Genomic DNA, 19369 nt, shown 5'->3' on the forward strand with positions numbered 1-19369 from the left:
CCCCACCGCCCTGGGGTGCAGCGAATCTGCAGCCCCCGTCGTGTCTATGGGGATGGTGGTCACTTGTCCCCAGGGGAGTTTCTAGAGCTACAGGAGGACTGACTTGTTTTATAGCAGAAATGCTGCAGGTTTTGTGTGCAGTGTAGACCCTGGAGGTGCCGCAGGGTCGGTGTGCAGCTCCCGGCTCCCCTCTAATGGCTGCGGCCGGGCTGGCCGGAGGCTGCTGCTGTCCTCGGTGCCCAACAGCTGGTTGGGCAGGGAGGAATGGGGGGCTGTTTGGTCATTCACACCAGCCTTTGGGCCAGTGACCTGATCTGCTGCGGGTTCAGGTGAGCCTGGTATCTGTCTAATGAGCTGTTGGCACCTGGTGACAGAACACTGGGACTGGCTAGGCAGAGAGGTTGTGGAGTCTTCTTCTCTGGAGACACTGCAAACCTGCCTGGGCACACTCCTGTGGGATGTACTCTAGGTGACCCTGCTCTGGCAGGGTCCAGGTTGGACTGCATGATCTTTTGAGGTCCCTTCCAACGCCAAAGATTCTGTGATTCTGTGATTGCTGTAGCACAGAGAAGCCCTTCAGGTTTTGTTGGCCATCTCCATGACTGGACCTCCCCTGTGGCCCCTTGGGCAGGCTAAGGACAATGGGAACAGGGCTGGGTAGTGCTGATGGGGGCTGGAGGTGCTGTGCTGGCTGCAGTGTCCCTTCTGCCTGTCCCATGCCCAGCAGCAAAGCTCCCTCACTGCATCCAGTGCCTGTTTCCACCTTCCAGGAGGAGCTGGACTCCACGGACACCTCAGTGGTGATCAGCTCCTGCTCCCTGGCTGAAGCTCGGCTCCTGCTGGACAACTTCCTGAAGGCCTCCATTGACAAGGTGTGGGTGCAGGACAGAGGGGAGCAGGTGCCAGGGTGGGGACCCAGGACACCTGCCTGAGACCTGGCTGGCTGTCCTTCCCCAGGGACTGCAGGTGGCACAGAAGGAGGCCCAGATCCGCCTGCTGGAGGGTCGCCTGCGGCAGATGGACGTGACTAGCTCCTCGCAGAATCATGCCATCCTGGATGCCCTGCGGGAGAAGGCTGAGTCGCATCCTGAACTGCAGGCCCTGATCCACAACGTTCAACAAGGTGGGACCTGGGGCTGGGCCTGCTGCCCCTGGGTCCAGGTGCCCACCCCTGCTGGTCCACCAAGGGGCACACAGAGGTGCTCTGGCTGGGTCCAGCATGCCCAGGGCTGCCTCGAGGGCAATGCTGGGTTGGGACATGTGCTCCTGCCACCACACAGCAGGGACAAGGACCAACTGCCCCCTCTGCCATGTGGCTCAGATGGGGCTCAGCACAACAGAGTCCCCTCTGCACTGCTGATGTTATATTCCCCTCCCACAGAGAATGGCTACACCAGCACGGACGAAGAGGTCTCGGAGTTCAGCCTGGCTTCAGATGGGAGGTGAGTGCCTAGCCCAGTCCTGCCTGAGTGGTGGCTGGGGAGGCCAGGGGTGGGGTGGAATGTCTGGTGCCATCCATGAAACCTTGCAGATGGACATAGATGAACAAAGCCCCACCTAAGCTTTTTTGTGATGCCCAGCCCTTAGGAAGGGGAGCAGAGATGTCTCCTAGACACCATCAGGGAGTGAACACTAGGTCATCCCTTGGAGAAAGGGTGCTGGGGAGCAGGGGGTGACCAAAGAGTCTGGTGGGCCAGTGGCATTGAAGATTCATCTTTGCTCCCTTCTTGCAGCATATCCCAGTCTTTCACCATGAAGGGCTCAGCAAGCCAGGATGACTTTAAATTCAAGGTTAGTTGGCCTGTCACAGAGTGTGGGAGAAGGGATCAAGGGGCTTGTTATTCAGTGACGTTACAGACTTATGCTCTGTAGTGTGGCCCTTGAAGAGCCAGGCTTGTTATAAAGGCACTAAGGCTGGTCTCTGGGTGGGCTCAGCTCTAGGCAAGGCAAAACCCAGGCCCCCTGGTCCTGTGGTCTTCTGAAGCACTAGAGACTTGGGAAACACCCACCACACCGGCCAATACCCTCCATATTTGAGTGGGCACCAAGGAGGTCCCTGTGGAGTGCTGCATCTGTTGTGGGCAAGGGTGGAGGAGAGCATGTTGCTCTGCACAGGCTGTCACCTTTGCTTGGAGCATGGGAAGCTGGCCCTGGGATGGGCACCCCAGCAGCATCCAGTGGGGACTTGACCTTCTGTGGCCAGAGAGCACGAGCTGCTCCACCCCACAGCTCTCTGGCTGCACCTGCTGTCCCTGTGCAGCCTGTGCCTGAGCCCTCTGCCCTGCTCTAGGGAGAGCCCAAGCTCTCAGGGCAGATGAAGGCAGTGTCAGCTGAGTGTCTAGGACCCATGCTGGACGTCTCCACCAAGAACATCACCAAGTCCTTGGCATCCCTCATGGAGATCAAAGAGGATGGGATCAGCTTCTCCATCCGAGACTCCTATTATAAGGAGAAGGTGTCACGCACTGTCAGCCTGCCCACTCGAGGAAGCACCTTGTGAGCATGGGGTGATGGCACTGGGCGGGTTGTGGAGGCATGGGCCAGCAGGTGGGAAGCTGAGTCCTGGCTGCAGAGTTGCAGAGCAGTGAGGCTGCGACCAATCCTGCATCTATCCAGGCTTGTCTGCAGCAAGCGGTGCTGAATTTCTCCAGTGGGTCTTGGAGAGTGTTTAGGAGTATATTGGTGTCCTCTGTAGATGGAGAGATGGGTATTCTGGGAGGAGGGAAAGCAGAGGGGGGCATCCCCATCTCATTGCCCTGGATTATCAGCTTTCTTGGAGGCTTCTTTGGTTGCCAAAAGCCTCTGTGCTCATGGAATGGCTCAAGGTCTGCTTTGATCTTGGGATTGTGACTCCAGGGCAGCTCAACTTCTCCTTTGCTCTTCTGGGGAAGGACACAGGTGTTCAGCATGGAGGGATTCCAGCAGGGGGAACAGGCACCCACTATGCTCTGTTACACTTCCTTTAGTCCCAGGCAATCTCGTGGCTCGGACATTTTGCCTCTGACAAGGAGGAAGTCCTATGACCGTGGGCAACCTGCCAGGTGAGCTGGGGAGCTGGAGAAGTGGCCACTAGGGCAGGGAGAGGCTGGCGGGCCCAGAGAAGCGAGGAGAGGTGACTGGCTGGACCAGCTCTTGCTGGCTCCTGGTGTGCCAGGCAGCTGCCAGGTGAGCAGTTCCCAAGTCATATGTCCCTCTGATCCTTCCTGGCTCAGGCCTCCAGATGTTGGCTTCACACCTCCTCCATCCCCACCCACCCGTCCACGCAACGACCGCAATGTCTTCTCTCGTCTCACGAGCAACCAGAGCCAGGGATCTGCCTTGGATAAGTAAGTCCTGGTGGGGTGGAGGGTCTGAGGGAGAGGGACCCACACCATAACAGCAAACGGGCGTGCACCAGGCCCGCCATGAGGTGTAGAAGCACAGGACCTAGGTTGGCTCCAGCCAGCCTCCTGCCACCATTTTCGCTCCCTGCTCTTTTCCATGAGGGATCAGATGCTCTGCAAGGGCCATGCTGCATCCATGCCCTGTCGTGCCTGCTGTATGTCCCCTCCCAGCTGGCTGCCTGCAGGACCTCACAGTCCTGTTCTCTAGCTAAGCCCTACTTGGAGACACAGCAGTGCCAGGCTTGGATCACTGGAAAAGGTTGTGGAGCAGGATGGGGTGAGGTGGGAAGGGGGCTTGCCAGGAAGCTGAAGGACTGGCACGGCCCCACAGCTGCTGCTCCAGCCTCCTCCTCCTGCAGGTCGGGCAGCTGCCTTTGTCCCAGAGCATGGCCAGCAGCGCTGACCTTCCCTGATGGAGACCTGCTGTCTGGTCCTCACATGCCCTCCTGTTCCTCTGTCCTCTCCCCCAGCTCTCCACGTGTACTTCACCCTCTCACCTCTCCTCCTCTCTGTCCTACACTGGCTTGGATGCAATAACAATCCTCCATCTCTGACCCCTCTGCTGCCTCTTCTAGTCTGGGTTTTCTCTCCCATAATCCTGCTAATTTTCTGCCCCTAGGTCTGATGACAGCGATTCCTCTGTCTCGGAGGTGCTGAGGTATAGACAACTTTCTATTTATTATCCCTCCCTCCTCTCCTCCATCTCTCTGTCTCAGGAACCTGCTTTCCCTTGTCCCTGCATGCTTTACCTGTACCTTGCTGCTCTCCCCAGCCCGTGCCTGCTGTCCCATCCTGGCATGCCACCACCTCCGGTGTCTGACACTGTCCTCTTGGGTGTGAGTTGGAACTGTTCCTGCTCTGCTCAGCCCCTGGGACCATGGTGCTGGGCTCACCCATGGGCTAGTTCAGGGTGGCAGCATGTTCTCCTCCATCGCTGATGGGTTCTCATCAGCATGATGCCACCATGTCCCATCCTGTCCCCCAGCTCTCCAGCAGGAGACATGACACTTCCCCCACTGTGATGCCAGGGAAGAAAGCAAGAAACCCTTGGCACCCCCAGTGTGTCCTTATTGCAAGCATCTTCCAGGCAAACATCTCCAGGAGCTGCCCACACCTGATAGTGGCTCCCTGGTGTTGGATTGGGGGTGGGTTGATCTCTGTCTAAAGAAACCATGTCAGACTGTGGTGCAGAGCCCAGCCTCGGGTTTAAGGTGTCACCATTTGACTCAGGACCAACAGCAATGCTCTCAATCCCAGGTAGGGAAGGAGAGAGAGAAAAAGAGAGAAACTTTGCTGGATTGAAAACTAAACTACACAGCTTTAATTAAACACTAGTGGTATAAGAAAATATATACAATTATATACAAACATGTTCAGATATCTGCAAAAGCCTTTCGCCTCCCCCCAGCCCCAGCAACTCCCACAGCATCCCCTGAGCTGGAACAGTCCTGAAAAATCCAGGAGCTGCTTGAGAAAGCAGAGAGTGATGAGGGTCAGGAGAGCTGGAGCCTGGGGGTCCACAGTGAGGGAGGGACGGAGTCCTCCCCGGACACCGGCCATGGGTGGAGGAGAAGGGAAGAAGAAGCAGGAAGGAAGTTGTCTTCTGTGATCTCTGACCTTCCTCTGAGCTTACGTAGCTCTATGGAATGGAAGATCTCTGGCCAGTTTTGCTGCCTGTCTAACTCAGCCTCCTACGGGGGGGTCAGAGATCTCCCTGCAGTGTCTGAGCCGGCAGAGTAAAGGTGAGACCTTGAAGACCCAGCAGTTAGAGAAACATTTCCCTCTTACCAGCCTTAGTTGGAAGGCTCTGTGACTAGTTAAAAGAAAAATTACTGAAGGAAAAAAAATCAGTAAAGGGAAAACTGGCTTCATCCTGGCTCAAACCTGGACATCCTGGGCTCCTCCCACTGCACCCTCCTTCCTACAGAGATTTCCCAACAGGAGGGCCACCTTTTCCCCATCCCTGAGGAACACCATCCTGCTTGCCCTGCATTCCCACCAGTGCCCAGTCTCTGGGGAGGTGGCACCAGCTGTGTCTGTGCTGTCACCTTGGGCGGTTGGCAGCCAGGCAGCAGTCACAGCCCATCACTAACACCTCCCTGTGGAGCTGGAGTCTCCATTTCAATTTGCTGTCCCCTCAAGAGGGACCAGAGGACGCAGTTTAATTGGAGTTTGTCAGCTCAGCCGCTCACTGAGGATGGGCACTCAGATGCAGGGGGTTCCAGACCCAAACCACTGAGCCTGGGTCTGTCCTCATGACTTACCACCAACCATGTGTGGCCTCGGGCCTGCCCTTCTCCAGCCCTGTGCCTCAGTTTCCTTTCCCAGTGCAGGGCCTAGAGCCAGGGGTAGATGCAGAGCTTTCCCAGCTGTTGTGACAGGGATACTGGATGCAAATGTCAGTGCTGTCCCTTGTCACCCTTGTGGCCTTACGTAAAGGAGCAGGGCCCTGTCTCCAAATGTCACCAGCCATGGGCTGACAGCCTCCAAGGAACCACAGTGCTGGGTATTGTTACCCTGGAACATTTATTCCAGCAGAGCTTCAGGCTGGCGAAGGTGCAGTTTGTCACAAACTGACCTGAAGACCAATGAGCTGGGTCTTCTGACTCCTGGGGTCTGTGCTGGCCAGGCATGAGAGGTCCAGCAGGAGAGCAGAGGCCACTGGGCAGCCCCCCCATCCCAGTCTATTGCTGGGGCAGGGCAAGCGGACAGGGGCTTCTCCTGGGGAGATTCCATTAAGATCTTGGGTCAGACACACTGGGGTCAGAGTGAGGGGCCCATCACACTGCCAGGCAAGGGAAGATGTTTGGAGTGGTGCAGCTCTTGCTCTCCCATGCCCCTGTGTAAGATGGTGCCCTGACACACTCCCCCCACCACACTCGCTCTTTCTTTCCCATGCAAGGGGCATCATTAACCCGGTGGGTGGCACCAAGAATGCCCGGACAGCGCCGCTGCAGTGTGTCTCCATGGCAGAGGGACACACCAAGCCTGTGCTCTGCCTGGATGCCACCGATGAGCTGCTTTTCACTGGATCTAAAGGTGCGTGATAGATGGAGGGGATGCAGGGGTGCTGGCCTGAGAGCACTGAGGGAACAGGTTTACACAGGGGAATGCATGAAGTGCCATGGAGGCTGGTGCCTCCTGAGCCTCTTTCCTGTCCTCAGCATTGAACCTTAGAATCACAGAATCATGTAATTGTTTGTGTTGGAAAAGACCTTTCAGATCATCCAGTCCAGCCCTTCACCCAGCCCTGCCAAGGCCACCACTAACCCATGTCCCTTAGCACCACATCTACACAACTTTGAAATTCCACCAAGAATGGGGACTCCACCACTGCCCTGGTCAGCCTGTGCCAGGGCCTGACAACCTTTTTGGGGAAGAATTTGTTCCTAGTAAAGAAATAGTTCCTTCCATAGTGCTGGGACTGGCTGGGACCCTTTCCTCTGGCTCTGTGGGTGGGGGAGGCCATGCTTAGCAGGGTTGTTGCCCCCAGGCCACTCTTACCTCAGGGGGAGACCCACCCCAGCCTGATGCACTTTCCTCCTTCCCCAGATCGGAGCTGCAAAATGTGGAACCTGGTCACAGGCCAAGAGATTGCCTCTCTCAAGGGTCACCCAAACAACGTGGTTTCCATCAAGTACTGCAGCCACACAGGGCTGGTGTTCACCGTGTCCACATCGTACATCAAGGTGTGGGACATCCGGGACTCTGCTCGGTGCATCCGCACCCTCACGTAGGTGGCAGGCAGGAGCAGCTGTGGGGACCCTGGGCACTCTGGACATCTGTGGCTGTGCAGAGCCGGTCCCAGAAACTCCTGGGGCTGGGGACAGGGCTGAGTATCAGCTGCTTTAGTGCCAGCTTTTAGTGCTGCAACCTTAGGGAACAGGAAGGCTGGGGGAGAGCCTGAGGTGAGAGGACCCATGGGGACCTTCTGTAATGAAAGCTTAGGATGGGGCTTTGAAGAGATTTGCAACTACTTCTGGGGCCAAGAGAGCCAACAGCTCCTTGGAAGAGGTACAGCCTCCAACAGCACCATGGCTGAGTAAATCACAGGCTCTTCAGTGGGAAACTTGTGTCTTTATGAGGAGTTTGAGGACCAAAAAGGAGCTTGGGACAGGCTCTGCCAGTCTGGAGCAGAGCTCATATATTAGGAATGTATGTCAGGCAAGGGCTACCAGCTCTCTCCAGCATAGAGCTCCTTTCTCCACCCAGCCTTAGCTCATCTACCTTGGCCTGAAAGTGCTTCTCCCCTGCTGCAGAGGACAAATACCTCTGCCTCTCTGTGCTGGCTTCCTGCAGGAAGCCGAGAGGAATGGGAAGAGAGAACAGCAGCCTTCAAATAGAAACCAGAGTAGGATGCTCCATGTCATGCACAACCCAACATCCTTGGCTCCCTCTACGAGCCAGGCACTGGCCTAGGGGACAGAGGTCTTGTTGATCCCATAATGGCCAGAGACAGTGACACCTCAAGGGCCTTTCCCATGTGGGACCCACCTGGAGCAAGCAGCCCCATGTGGTGGCTCTGATCTTTGCTTTTTCTCCCTCCTTGGTCTCCCTCTCCCTCTTAGATCTTCCGGACAGGTGATTTCTGGGGACGCATGTGCTGGGACCACCACCCGCATGGTCACCAGTATGCAGGGCGAGCACCAGATCAACCAGATTGCTCTCAATCCCACTGGCACCATGCTCTATGCTGCTACTGGTAACTTTGTCCGCATCTGGGAGCTGAGCAGGTGAGGAGCAGTGCTTGGGTGGGCAGGAGGGCTTGGGGATGCTGAGTAGACACTTGTCTGCTCAGAGGGGCCTGAAATGACTCCCCCTAAGGAACAGGAAAGCCTTCTTAGCAATGGAAGTTAAGGACTTTCAGAACCTTTTCCTAGGGAGCCAAAGGGTGATGAGCAGCAGTGAAGCTACTTGAGGTGGGGGGTTTGTTCATGAGCTGGGCAGAGCTTAGGAGAAGGGGAAGACCATGTGGGATGAGCAGCAGTACCCCCAGGTTTTTCCCTTGCCCCTCTCCCTGCCAGGTGGGTTCTGAGCTGCTGACCCCTTGCTGTAGCCAAGGACCTGTGGGCATGCCCAGGGTTGCCTTCCTCCCCCAGCATCATGAGGAAGAAGGTTTTCTCTGCTCACAGCCCCTCAGAGAGAACAGCCCCTACTGGAGGGCTCCAGGACCAGGGGGTCTCTGCGTGGGAGAGCCCTTCAGAGGAGCTGCCACCCTGGGAAGGGGCTGGCTGATCCAGGTTGTTGCCCTCAGGCTGCAGCCCATCGGCAAGCTGAGCGGCCACATCGGGCCTGTGATGTGTCTCACGGTGAACCAGACATCGAGCAACCATGATCTGGTGGTTACAGGCTCCAAAGACCACTACGTCAAGGTACTCTCCTCCTTGGACAGCAGAGCCCTGTGTCCCATAGGAAAGCCCAGCTGTTGGGAAGCCCTAAGGTCTCGTCGTCTCCTCAAATCTGAGGCCAGGTTTCTGTTTTCAGCTCTGCATGTGATGTTTTTATGTATCTCTTCACCCAAATCTTGCCTTTTGCTGATCTGCAATACAAACTCTCCTTTGGAATGGGTTTGTATCTCTCACCACTCAAACTCTGTGGCTGGTATTTATTTGCATATTATGGCAGATCCAGATGAGCAGGTTGCCCTCTTCCACTCGGTTCTCCTCTCCAATACAGCTGCTTTGTGCCTGCTCCTTCCCTGTCCAAGCACAACAGGAGCTGCTCCTCCCTTTCAGGTTTTTGCTGATTTGTAGCAGGTTGTGTTGGAGCTTGCAGCAAGGGACTGAAGAGGGATGGTGAGATGATGAGGGAGGCAGGATCCTCCTGCTCTTCTGACATCTGCAAGTATGTGCAGTTCACCAAGAGTAAATTGCAGCAGAATGGGGTCTTTCGCTGGTGGCAGATCCCCACAATGGGTCAGAATTCAGCCCCAGAAGAGCCTCCACTGGCCAATGCCCACTCCGCTTTCCAGCATCACTCTGGCTGCCCTGACCCCAGAAAGCAGAGGCTGATGGCCAGGTTCTCCAAGAGCAGGTCACCCCTGTGTCCAGTGCCACCGGGGTCTGTCACTCACTGTTTTCCCCCCAGGTGTTTGAGATTGCAGAGGGCACAGTGGGCAACATTGGCCCCACTCACAACTTCGAGCCCCCTCACTACGATGGCATTGAGTGCTTGGCCATCCAGGGGGACGTTCTCTTCAGTGGCTCCAGGGACAACGGCATAAAGAAGTGGGACCTGGAGCAGCAGGAACTTATCCAGGTCTGAAGGGGAGCATATAAGCACAGGTCCTCATGGTAATGTGGGGTGGAAGACCATGGCTGCTGGGGGTCTGGGAGGTCTTCTGTTCAGGGACCTGGTGCCAGTGTCCTGCACTGATCTAACCAGGGAGAGCACTCCTATTCCTGGGAATCTGGCAGTGCACGTATGAGGCGGTGCTGTACCCCCCAAGTTGGTGTTGTAGGGCCCCCCTGATTGCCAACTCCCCTAGCACACAGGCTGCAGCATCCATTGCAGTGCCAGGTGCTGTGTTCCTCTCTGAAGACAGGATTTTTGTCTCCTGCTCAGGAGACAAGCCAAGCCCTGACTTTTAAATCCATTCCCTTGGCCTCCCAGCTTTGTGTCACTAACCCCACAGTGCAGATCAGCACCAGGATGACAGGGAGGATCTGGGCCTCCCAGGTTGGGTCCATGATGGTGCTGCAGATGAGGTTGGTCATGACGTCCATTCTGTGCTTGTGCCTACAGCAAATCCCCAATGCCCACAAGGACTGGGTCTGTGCCCTGGCATTCATCCCTGGCCGCTCCATGGTGCTGAGTGCCTGCCGAGGAGGCATGATCAAGGTCTGGAATGTGGACACCTTCACCCCTGTTGGGGAGATCAAAGGGCATGACAGCCCCATCAATGCCATCTGCACCAACTCCAAGCATATCTTTACTGCCTCTAGGTGAGCCTGGGCTGTCTGCTCCCCAGAGCCCCCGAGAAGGGGGAGACCCCTGGGTTGAACTGTCATTCCTGGGTCTGGGTGGGTTTGCACTGAGGGGCAGGGAGCAGGGGAGGAGGGAAGTGGGGAGTCTGGCAGCTTTCTAGTGCCCCCCAGTCCTTCATCTCCTCTTGCCACCCTCAGCCTGGCCCTGGACATGCTCTGCCCACTGCAGGGCCAGGAGCTGTCCCCTGCCCTGGGTGGTCCCCCATGCAGGGACTCCTCCCTTTGAGGCTGGGCATCCTCTGCTGCTTTAGGGGAACTCTTTGGCAGCAAGACTCTGATGTCCTCTTTCCGACCATGTCCCTTTTCTCCCTTCCTTTTTCTCTGTCTCTGTCTCTCCTCCTCCCACCTCCCATCTGTGCCACAGTGACTGCCGGGTAAAGTTATGGAGTTACGTGCCTGGGCTCACCCCTTGCCTTCCACGACGCGTCCTTGCCATAAAGGGCCGTGCTACTAGTCTGCCTTGACCCTCCTGCTCTTTTTGGCTCCTGTGCTCAGGCACTCTTCTTCTGTCTTTCCTTTTCTCTTTTTCTCCATCTCTTTCTCCCTCTGGTTTTCTCTCTGGTCCTTGCTTTTGCTCCTCTCTCTCTCTCTTTCTTTCTTTCTTTCTCTCTGGTCTCAGCTGCTTCTTCACGGTATGAAACTATTTTGCGTTTTTTCCCTACTTGATAAGTCTTTGGTAGAAGTGACTTGTCCCTTTGTCCCTTTGACCTGCCTTGTTTTGGTTTGCTTTTTCCCCCTGCCCCTTACCATCTGCTGTGGTAGCTCCGTGAAAGCTGTGGCTTGCATTGGTGGTGGGGTGGGAGTCGGCACCCCCCCCGCAGCCCATGCCCTGGGGTCACGGTTCGGCTCATTCTGGGGGTGCAGGACTCCTGTGGTTGATGTCAGCCCTGGAGGTCACCACTTCCCCTTGTCCCAACTTGCTGCCAGTGGAGTGAGCTGGAGGTTGAGCCCCATGGGCCTGCCTGCTTCCCAGAATGGATCGGGCAACCCCCCAGCCAGAGGAAGGAGCCTGGAATCTGGTGTGCTGCATGCTGCCCTGGGTGGGGGGGTGGGAGCATTTCTGCCCACAGGGCTGCTCCTGTGGGGACCCTCGGGTCACACCATCCCTCTCACCTTTGTTTCTCAGTGACTTGACAGTGAAACTCTGGAGCGGGAGGAGGTTGCCCATGGGGTCCAACTAGGAACTGCAGAAAGACTGGAAGACACGACAGGAGGGTGAAGGTTGGGGTACCTCTGCCTTGCTCTCACGACCTGTCATCTACAGGAGCTCAGCCCAGAGATAGGGATTTCTTTGTGCCTGACCCAATGGGGTGGACAATGTCCCATCTGGTACTTTGAGCACTTGCAGCTCCTGGAGGAGGCAGCTCTGGGGGGCACCGTCACCTCCACCTTCCCTCCTGCTGAGGCTTCTCGATGGTTTTCCAGTTACCAGGAAATGTTTGGTCTCTCTTCTCACCTGCCCTGCTGCATCACCTGCCAGGACTTCTGAGGGTCAGTCCTCCTTGGCTCCTTCTGAGAGACATGCAATTCCCTCCTGCCACTGTGGGCTCGTGTGGCCTCCACCATGATGTGCTGCTTCTCTCTGTTGGCTCCGGGTCTCGTTTCTGCAGGAGTCCTTCTCCACTCCATGGCTGTGAGGATGTTTGGTGTCTCCTGGCCAGGACCACAGCATAGAGGGGCTCCTTATTTGGAGACATCATTTGTGGGACAGCCTCTCTGTTGTGGGGGGTCAGCAGAAGGAATTCCAGGTCTCCATCCTCTGTCTTCCTGACCCCAGCAACTGGAGATGTGCACCTTTGAGCTCCTTTGCCATGTCCCAGCCACGGAGGCATGGCAAGCCTGGAAGATCTCCATCGGGCATCTTCCAGACAAACTCTCTGCAATTCTTTTTGGGTCTCCAAACCCCAGTCAGCTGACCTCTCAACTGACCCTCAGCTCTTGGACTCTTCCTTGTGTGCCCATCCTGTCCTGTGGTGGGCAGCTGTCTGGCCCTGCTCTTAACACCTTGGCCCTCAGCAGGGGTTTTGTGGTGGGTTCCTGCAGCACCTTAACCCCCTTGAGATGGAGAAATTAAGCAAGAACAGGAGTTGCAGGTCAACCCCACCCCTGGGCCCATCTTCTATTGCCATTACTGGGAACCAGAAGCTGTAGCTCTGTCCCCAGGCTCTGCTCAGCCCCCTTGGGGGACCTCGCTTGGGTCCAGCCCATTGTGGAGCTGGAGGTGTCCAGTGAGGTGCGGAGCAGCCAGAGCACAGGTTGGAATGGAGTCGGATGTGCCAGGAGTGGGGTGAGGAATGGGTTGCACACACTGATGTCACACAAGTCCCCTGATTCACCCCATGCTTGAAGGACAGTCCTGCAGTGGATGATCTTGCACAATCCAACCTCCATGAAAAGCTGGGGGCTCTGTCCAGGAATGCGACCCCAAGGACACAGCTTCTTCAGGTTCCCTCCTCCCTGTCTCCTGTGCGAGGGGCTGGCAAGGCCCTGGTCTCACACTGGAGCTTTCCTCCATCTCTCCCATGGCTTACCAGACCAGCTCTTGCTCCGTCCTGCCCTGGGCCAGGTAGAATTCCTTGGGATGGCTGAGACCCAAGGAGTGGTGCTTTTTCCTCACATGCTCTCACTTCCCCTTTGTCACAGAAGAAGCAGTGTTTAAACTCAAATTGAAGAATTTCTCCACATGATCCCACCAGCACTGAACTGGTATCTCAGAGGCCAGGGGCTCCAGGACCTGCCCCATAAAGCACAGACTTTTCTCTGCTTTGTCCAACCATGAGGACTCATGGACCAGCCCCAGCTCAGTTGCCTCTATCCCTGATACAACCATTCCAGGTGGAGTGTGGGAATTCCTCTGCATCCTGAAGGGCACGACCATCTCTATTGGTTTAATGGGGATTTTTTGCCCTTTGAGGGGAGGAAACCCCTCGTGCTGCCTTGGTGGAGGGCATGATGGCATGTGTGGGTGTGACACTGCCCAGGACAGTGACTGGTCCCTTGTGGTGGTGGCCAAGCCCTGCACAGCCCAGTACTGGGGTGAGAAGCCCCCCTGCCATGGCTGGTCAGGAAGAGGGCCAAGTCCCAGCAGCTCTGGGCTGTGTGCCCCACGGGACTGGGAAGGGGCAACAGTAATCCACCAGGCCAACAGAAATGTGCAGGGCACCTCAGCCACCAGAGTAATGCACAGATGTGGGAGCTGGAGAACATGTCACTCTCCAGGCTTGCATTGGAGAGTGTTTCCCTGCTCATTCCTCAGCTGATGTAACCTTTGTGTGGCTAGAGGATGGGGGTTGTGTGTCCGTAGCCAGGGGCTACCATGTGCATCAGTGTCTGCACTAAGATCTGCCAGTGCCTGTCGTGAAACATCTGGCTGCTTCCCACTGAGGTCAGACCTGCCTTGCCTCCCCGCACCACCTTCTCCCTGGGCATAGGCTGGAAGTGCCTGCTTAGTTTCCCAAGGTTCAGTGGCCAGTCCTGGAGGATGCTGAGCACCCACCTCACTGCAGCACTTCGAGGAAGGTGGAGGGGCTGGGTGCTGCAGCATAGCAGCAAGTGTTGGGAGGCTGGGGGGGGGGTGTTTCTGTGAGGTGACGGGTGACTGATCCTGTAGCTCTGTGTGTGTCTGTGCATCTTAGTATCTCTGTGGGTTGGTGTTTCCCCCACAAGAGAACATTTCTTGGGTGTTGATCTGGTTTAGCTACCTCATGGTGCAAGCTGGGTGCTATTGTCACTGGGTTTCATTTTGGAGATGGGGACATTGTTTTTTTTAGTAGTTTCTTCTAATTATTGCTGTTGTGGTTCTGACACTTGAATTCGTCCTGAGGACACGTGGCCTCCCCCCACCTCAATGCATGTCTGAGCCGCCCCTCGTGTCCCCTTCCTGTCTCCTCCTGGGCAGCACAGCAGAACCAGCACCCTGCTCCTTGCTCCCAGCTTCCACCTCTGCAGTGGCATTCCCCAGCTGAGTCCCAGCACTGGGATTTTCCCTCCAGTGCTGGGGGGATGCCTGGACTGAGGTTCTGCCCATAGTTACTGGGTTGATCTCAGCCTTTATTCCTGCCTCTGCTTTCAGAGATGCTCTCTGTGGATGCACTGAAGCCCTTCTTGTCTGGGAAATGTCCATGCAAAGCACATGGCTGGAATGGGCTGGTCCCCCATTTTCCAGAGCCTGCCGTGGTTTGGTGCTAGCCTGGAGCAGCAGGGAGCTGGGGCTGTGGAAGCTTCGGCCTGGGGTGGAGGTCAGTGAGCGCAGCTGGTTCTCATGTGATGTTTGATTCTGCACCCCCAAACCATAGTTGAATGTCAGTCCCAGACACTGAACATAAAGTAGGGTAACTCTGGAGCCCTCAGATTACCCCTTGCCCGGGGGAGTGCACCTACCCCCTGGGAAGGGATTCACAGCTCTGAGCCACACTGTCAGTTTGGGGGGGCAGGTTCCCCCAAATACTAAAGCACAAGGTCCCAACATGCAGGTGGCTGAGCAAGAGTGGCCCCTGGGTCCTTCATAGTTCAGGCAGGGGCCGTGGGTCTGGAAAACCAAGGTGGAAGTGAGGCCAGGGATGCTGGGGAGGAGCAGGGTCCCGCTGTTGCACTGTGCTGAGCTGCTCCCTGGGCTCAGTTCTGCCCTTCTTGTGCTCTTGGAGCACATGGTGCTCTGCTGCAGCACCATGCACCTCATTTTGCTTCACCCTTGGGTACCTTAGTTTTTGCCAAGGGTGTGATATCTGCAATCCAGGGAGCTCTTTCTCAAATCACTGGGTGATGTTTTTGTCCCTGGCCCTGACTCTGGCTCCAAGGGTCTCCTCCCTCCAGCACACAGGGGCCAGCTCCAGCCTCTGCTGAGGGGGTCATGGTGGCCCAGAGCTGAGCTTTGCACTCAAGGATGGAGGTAACTCAGGAGCCCAAAAGTGCTGGGCCCCCAAACCACTGTGAGCCCCCCCAGGAACCTGGGCACTGACCCCTCCCTGGCACCCACAGCTCAGTGGCACAACAGGGTGGTCTGGCCATGCACCTCCCAGTCTAGCTGGCTGTGAGGAGCTGGAGCACCAGTGTCCTGTCCCTCCCAGCACCAGGTCACTTGTTTCTCCCCAGCACCTCCAAGCACAGCTGCTCTGGTCTCTCAGATGCTGCCTCCTGCCTTGGTGCTGCAGAACCAGTGTCTGCCCCCCAGGGTGCTCTCCCAGTGCCCCCATCCCAGTCCTTCCCCTGTCCAGTGCTGGATGGGGGCTGGGTATGACCCCTGCACAGCAGTGGGCTTCCACCTGCTTTTCAGCAAGCTGCCTGGAGCTTTGCTCTGTCTTCAGGCTGCACACCCACCCTCCCTGAGCCCCCTTCACCCTCCTAGGGAGGGAAGGGGACCCCTGGCCTCTCCGCCTGCTGCAAGGTGCTCCAGCTGTAACAGGGAGGGAGCACAGCCCAGCCTTGACTCCCCAACAGAGCAAAGCCCTGGACGTTCCTGCAGCTCTGGTGGCTTCTCCCCTCATCCATAATAGCTCTGCCCCTGGAGCCTGCCAGCTGTTCTGCATCTGCATGTCCTGGGACCACCCAGCACCCTCTAGTCCAGTGTCACCTCACCTGCTCTGTCACACCTTCCCACTGCACAAGTATCACAAATAGCAGGTGCCTTTTCTTGCTCAGAGCTGTTTTCTAGAGGCCAACTCTCGTCAAGGCTTTTTTTTTTTTTTTTCTCTGCTGGGTCTTGCAGCCCAGTCCAACAGACTGCGTTTCACAGAGGACAAGGTGTGTATATATATTTTATACCTCGATGTGTTCCTGTAAATAGCGTAAGTTATTTTGGTCTCATGATGTACACGTTTTTTTTCAGTGGCTGTGTTTGTTCCTTGCATTTTTGTCTTCACAAATAAAATGTTCTGAAATGAAGTGACAGAGCAGAGATGGCTTTGAAGAGAACAGCTGGAAACTGCCCATCCCATCCTGATGCCCCCTGGCAAAGGGGCTGCGTTGTGAGAAGGTGACCTGCATCCTGCCGGATGAGTCCTCAGGCAGCCAGAGGAGGTGGGGAAACGAGGCTGAGGTAGAGGAAGCACAGACCCAGCCAGGCTCTGCCCCTCTCCCGGCAAGGAGGAGGAGGAGGGGATAAAGGGGCGCAGCCAGGCGGCCCCAAACCAGAACATCCCCAACCCTGCAGCATCACGTCATCCCCCCCGAGGGGTCCCTAGGTCCCCTAGACCCTGAGCTGGCCAGGCCCTGAGAAGGTGCTGTGGGGCAGGGGCTCGGTGTCTCCTGCCCACTGTGGTTGATCTCCCGCCGGGTTGCACACCCCAGGAGTCTCGTGGGGCTGGGAGGACACAGGCTCCCTGGGGACATCCCTGCTGGCTGTCAGCGGTGGCGCTGGGGACCAGCAGGTGGCAGCCTCGGCTGGGCAGAGCTGCTGGGGCGGGGAGCAGCAGGAACCCCCCGGCTGCCCAGGTGGGGATGCTGGGTGGGGGGTGAGGTGACCCCAGCGCCAGCACATGGTGCCCGCCGGGTGCCTAAAGGGAGCTGGTCCTGGCACCAGCCTGTGTCCCCCAAGGCAGCCAACCTGACCCAGCCCCAGGTGCGGCAGGTGGAGGAGACTGGGTAGGTGGGCACCGAGTTGTACCCCTGACGTTGCAGGGCAGGGCCTCAGCCCTAGCACGCTCCCCTTTCTCTTTCCCAGCCAGCAGTGGTTGAACTGGTTGGACAAAGCAGCGGAGAGGGGACCTGCCAGCAAGGGGCTGTGCCCACCAAATCCCCTGGGTGCGGTTCCTCCCAGCACACCCCGCTGCCCCCTGGGCACCCTACACTCTGCTGCCGGGGGTGAATCTGGGACCCCCCGTACTCAGGCTCACACCGCACCTTGCCATGCTTCTTCTATGCCAGCCCAGCCTAACAGTGTCTCTGGGAGGCTGGTGGTCCCCAGAGCCACCACAGTCCCTAGCGCCATGTCCTGTGTCACCCTCAGCCTGTGTCTGAGCCGCCAGGCCCACAGCCACCCCACGGTGCTGCCAGGGCAAACAGGATCTGTGGGGCGACAAATGTGGGGCTATCTAGGGCCCAATTACTCCTGGCCAGCAGGTGACATCAGTAGCATCCCCATCCTACCTGGTGTCCCAGCCACTCACTGCACCACAGACTGATCCTTGTGTCACCAAATCACTCCAAGCCCATGACCACCTCTTTCCTGCTGCAGCAAGATGCCAAGCCTGGGCTGGCAGTGCCCAGTGTCCTGGTCTCCACGTGCCTGAAGATGCCCTGGGAACTTGGACCAGAAGCAAGGGGGCAGCAGAGACACACCCCTGGGAGCTACCAACTCTGGCAAGGAGATTTTGGTATTCCTCTGCCAGCCATCCCCAGGCTCCAGGAGAAACTGCCTGGAGCCCATTGGTGCTGCTTCTCATCAGTGAAGAATCTATCCCATGGGCACAATCCAGCAGCTTGCTGCTGCCCTGTGGCAGGCATGGGGACACTCCAGGAGAGGCTTATGCTCTTCCATGCTCCCAGCCCCATGTCTCAGCATCTCCAGGCAGTATTGCACACTGTGATCTTCTCCCCAAGGGCCATTATGGGGCCTGGGATGTGGCACATTGGGTGGCCACTTTTCAAGGTCAGGAAAGCCAGAAGGTGCACAGAGGGAGTATCAATCAGATCCACCAGCCTTCTGGCTCCCAAACATGAAGAGAGGGATTAGGGGCAGGCTGGGCCCCAGGAGGACCCAGAGGGTTCCCAGCATGTCAGATGTCACCCCCTGAGGGCACCTCTCCTGTTAGTGGCATAGCCCAGGTACACAGACTGACCACAGCACTTCCCTGGGGTCTGCAGTGGAGGTAGCCCTGGGAAAAAAGTATGGGATCAGATTCCCTGGGTGGGGGAGAGCCATGAGTGGGCTAGGCAGGACTTGGGTAGGAGACTCCAAAACACTCCATGCCCTCCCCAACACCCAGCATGGAGCCAGGCAGAGATGTCATTTCCCACTGCTTTTCTGCGGTGGGTGGAAAAAGCCTTCCCAAGGGCAGGTCCCCAACCACAGGTGCTGGAAGCCTGGCCAGATCCAGGCACAGCAGGGGCCTGGGCTCAGCTCCTGGCTGAAGGCAGGCTGGTGGTGCTATGCTTTCCCTGGCGCTGTTGGCATGCCCTGCAGCAGCAAAGGCAGGGGCTGCTCCCAGGACCTCCTCTTGGGCTGTGGGATGCTGTGCCTGGCCTGGCAGCACCTGGCACTCGTGACTGTGCCGCAGAGGAATGAAGTTGGGCAGGTGATCAGCTAACATGACCTGATGCCTCCTGGCTGGCACAACGGCCCCGCATGCCCTGGGGCCACAACACAACATGGCTGTGGCATGGGTGACGTGACCAAGTGGGGATGGGGTTTACAGCCACCTTGCCCCTGCTGGCCCCTGAGCTGAGGCAGAGCATCCCTGTTTGCAACAGACTGTCACTACCACATCATGTTAGATGGTTTGCTGCCAGGCACCAGTTTGAAATGACAAGGACCTAGAAGTGCCATGTGGTGCAGGGTCTGCCCAGCTCACATGGGTCTGCTGGGTTTGTGCCAGCCCATGTGTGATGTGGATGTGGCTGCTCAGCAAAGTACCAGCATCAGGCAAATGACTGCCAAGTTGTTGGCTAGGGCTGGCTGGGGTGTCCTCCACCACTACAGGACAGCATGAACATACATGGACAGGGTCATGAGTACCCCCGCCCAAGAGCCAGGGTAATTCCCCAAATGCATCCCACAACCCTGCCTTGCCCCCTGGCCTGTGTCCCCAGTGACTGTACCTGTGTGCCTGTGCAAGACGCTTCTGAAATGGCAGGGAATGAGCTGTCACAGCTCTGCAGCCTGTCTCAGACCCCCAGGGCAAAAATCCACCCATCCCAACAGAGAGAGCAGAAATACTTGGGCACCTGTCTGATCTCCACTCCATCCCCATGCAACCCACCCATCCCCACCTGAGGCCCTCTCCCCCATCTTCCCGGCTTGGTCACTGGGTCCTTCTTCCCTGTTTGGGAGAAGCTGCTCCTGTA

The 19369-nt window shown here is 57.1% G+C and overlaps 1 protein-coding gene across 9 annotated transcripts in view; it reads left to right on the forward strand.

The window, feature by feature from the left end:
- The window catches only part of KIF21B (kinesin family member 21B), a 42327-nt gene extending 26091 nt beyond the window's left edge, over positions 1 to 16236 (forward strand). For 6 of the 9 annotated variants that reach the window (XM_051638923.1, XM_051638924.1, XM_051638927.1 and 3 more), the window contains 15 exons: positions 771 to 872; positions 958 to 1123; positions 1382 to 1442; positions 1734 to 1791; positions 2291 to 2496; positions 2967 to 3041; positions 3213 to 3326; positions 4003 to 4041; positions 6286 to 6422; positions 6936 to 7116; positions 7952 to 8116; positions 8638 to 8755; positions 9471 to 9641; positions 10128 to 10327; positions 10734 to 11538. In XM_051638923.1, coding sequence (XP_051494883.1) covers positions 771 to 872; positions 958 to 1123; positions 1382 to 1442; positions 1734 to 1791; positions 2291 to 2496; positions 2967 to 3041; positions 3213 to 3326; positions 4003 to 4041; positions 6286 to 6422; positions 6936 to 7116; positions 7952 to 8116; positions 8638 to 8755; positions 9471 to 9641; positions 10128 to 10327; positions 10734 to 10833 — 1893 coding nt within the window. In that variant the 3' untranslated portion in view covers positions 10834 to 11538. Of the gene's footprint in view, positions 1 to 770; positions 873 to 957; positions 1124 to 1381; positions 1443 to 1733; positions 1792 to 2290; positions 2497 to 2966; positions 3042 to 3212; positions 3327 to 4002; positions 4042 to 6285; positions 6423 to 6935; positions 7117 to 7951; positions 8117 to 8637; positions 8756 to 9470; positions 9642 to 10127; positions 10328 to 10733 lie in introns of all 9 variants that reach the window. The other 3 variants (XM_051638925.1, XM_051638926.1, XR_007891514.1) reach the window with 2 other exon arrangements.
- The last annotated feature ends 3133 nt before the right edge of the window (positions 16237 to 19369 follow it).

Source organism: Apus apus, chromosome 23 (assembly GCF_020740795.1).
Source record: "Apus apus isolate bApuApu2 chromosome 23, bApuApu2.pri.cur, whole genome shotgun sequence".
Taxonomy (NCBI): Eukaryota; Metazoa; Chordata; class Aves; order Apodiformes; family Apodidae; genus Apus; species Apus apus.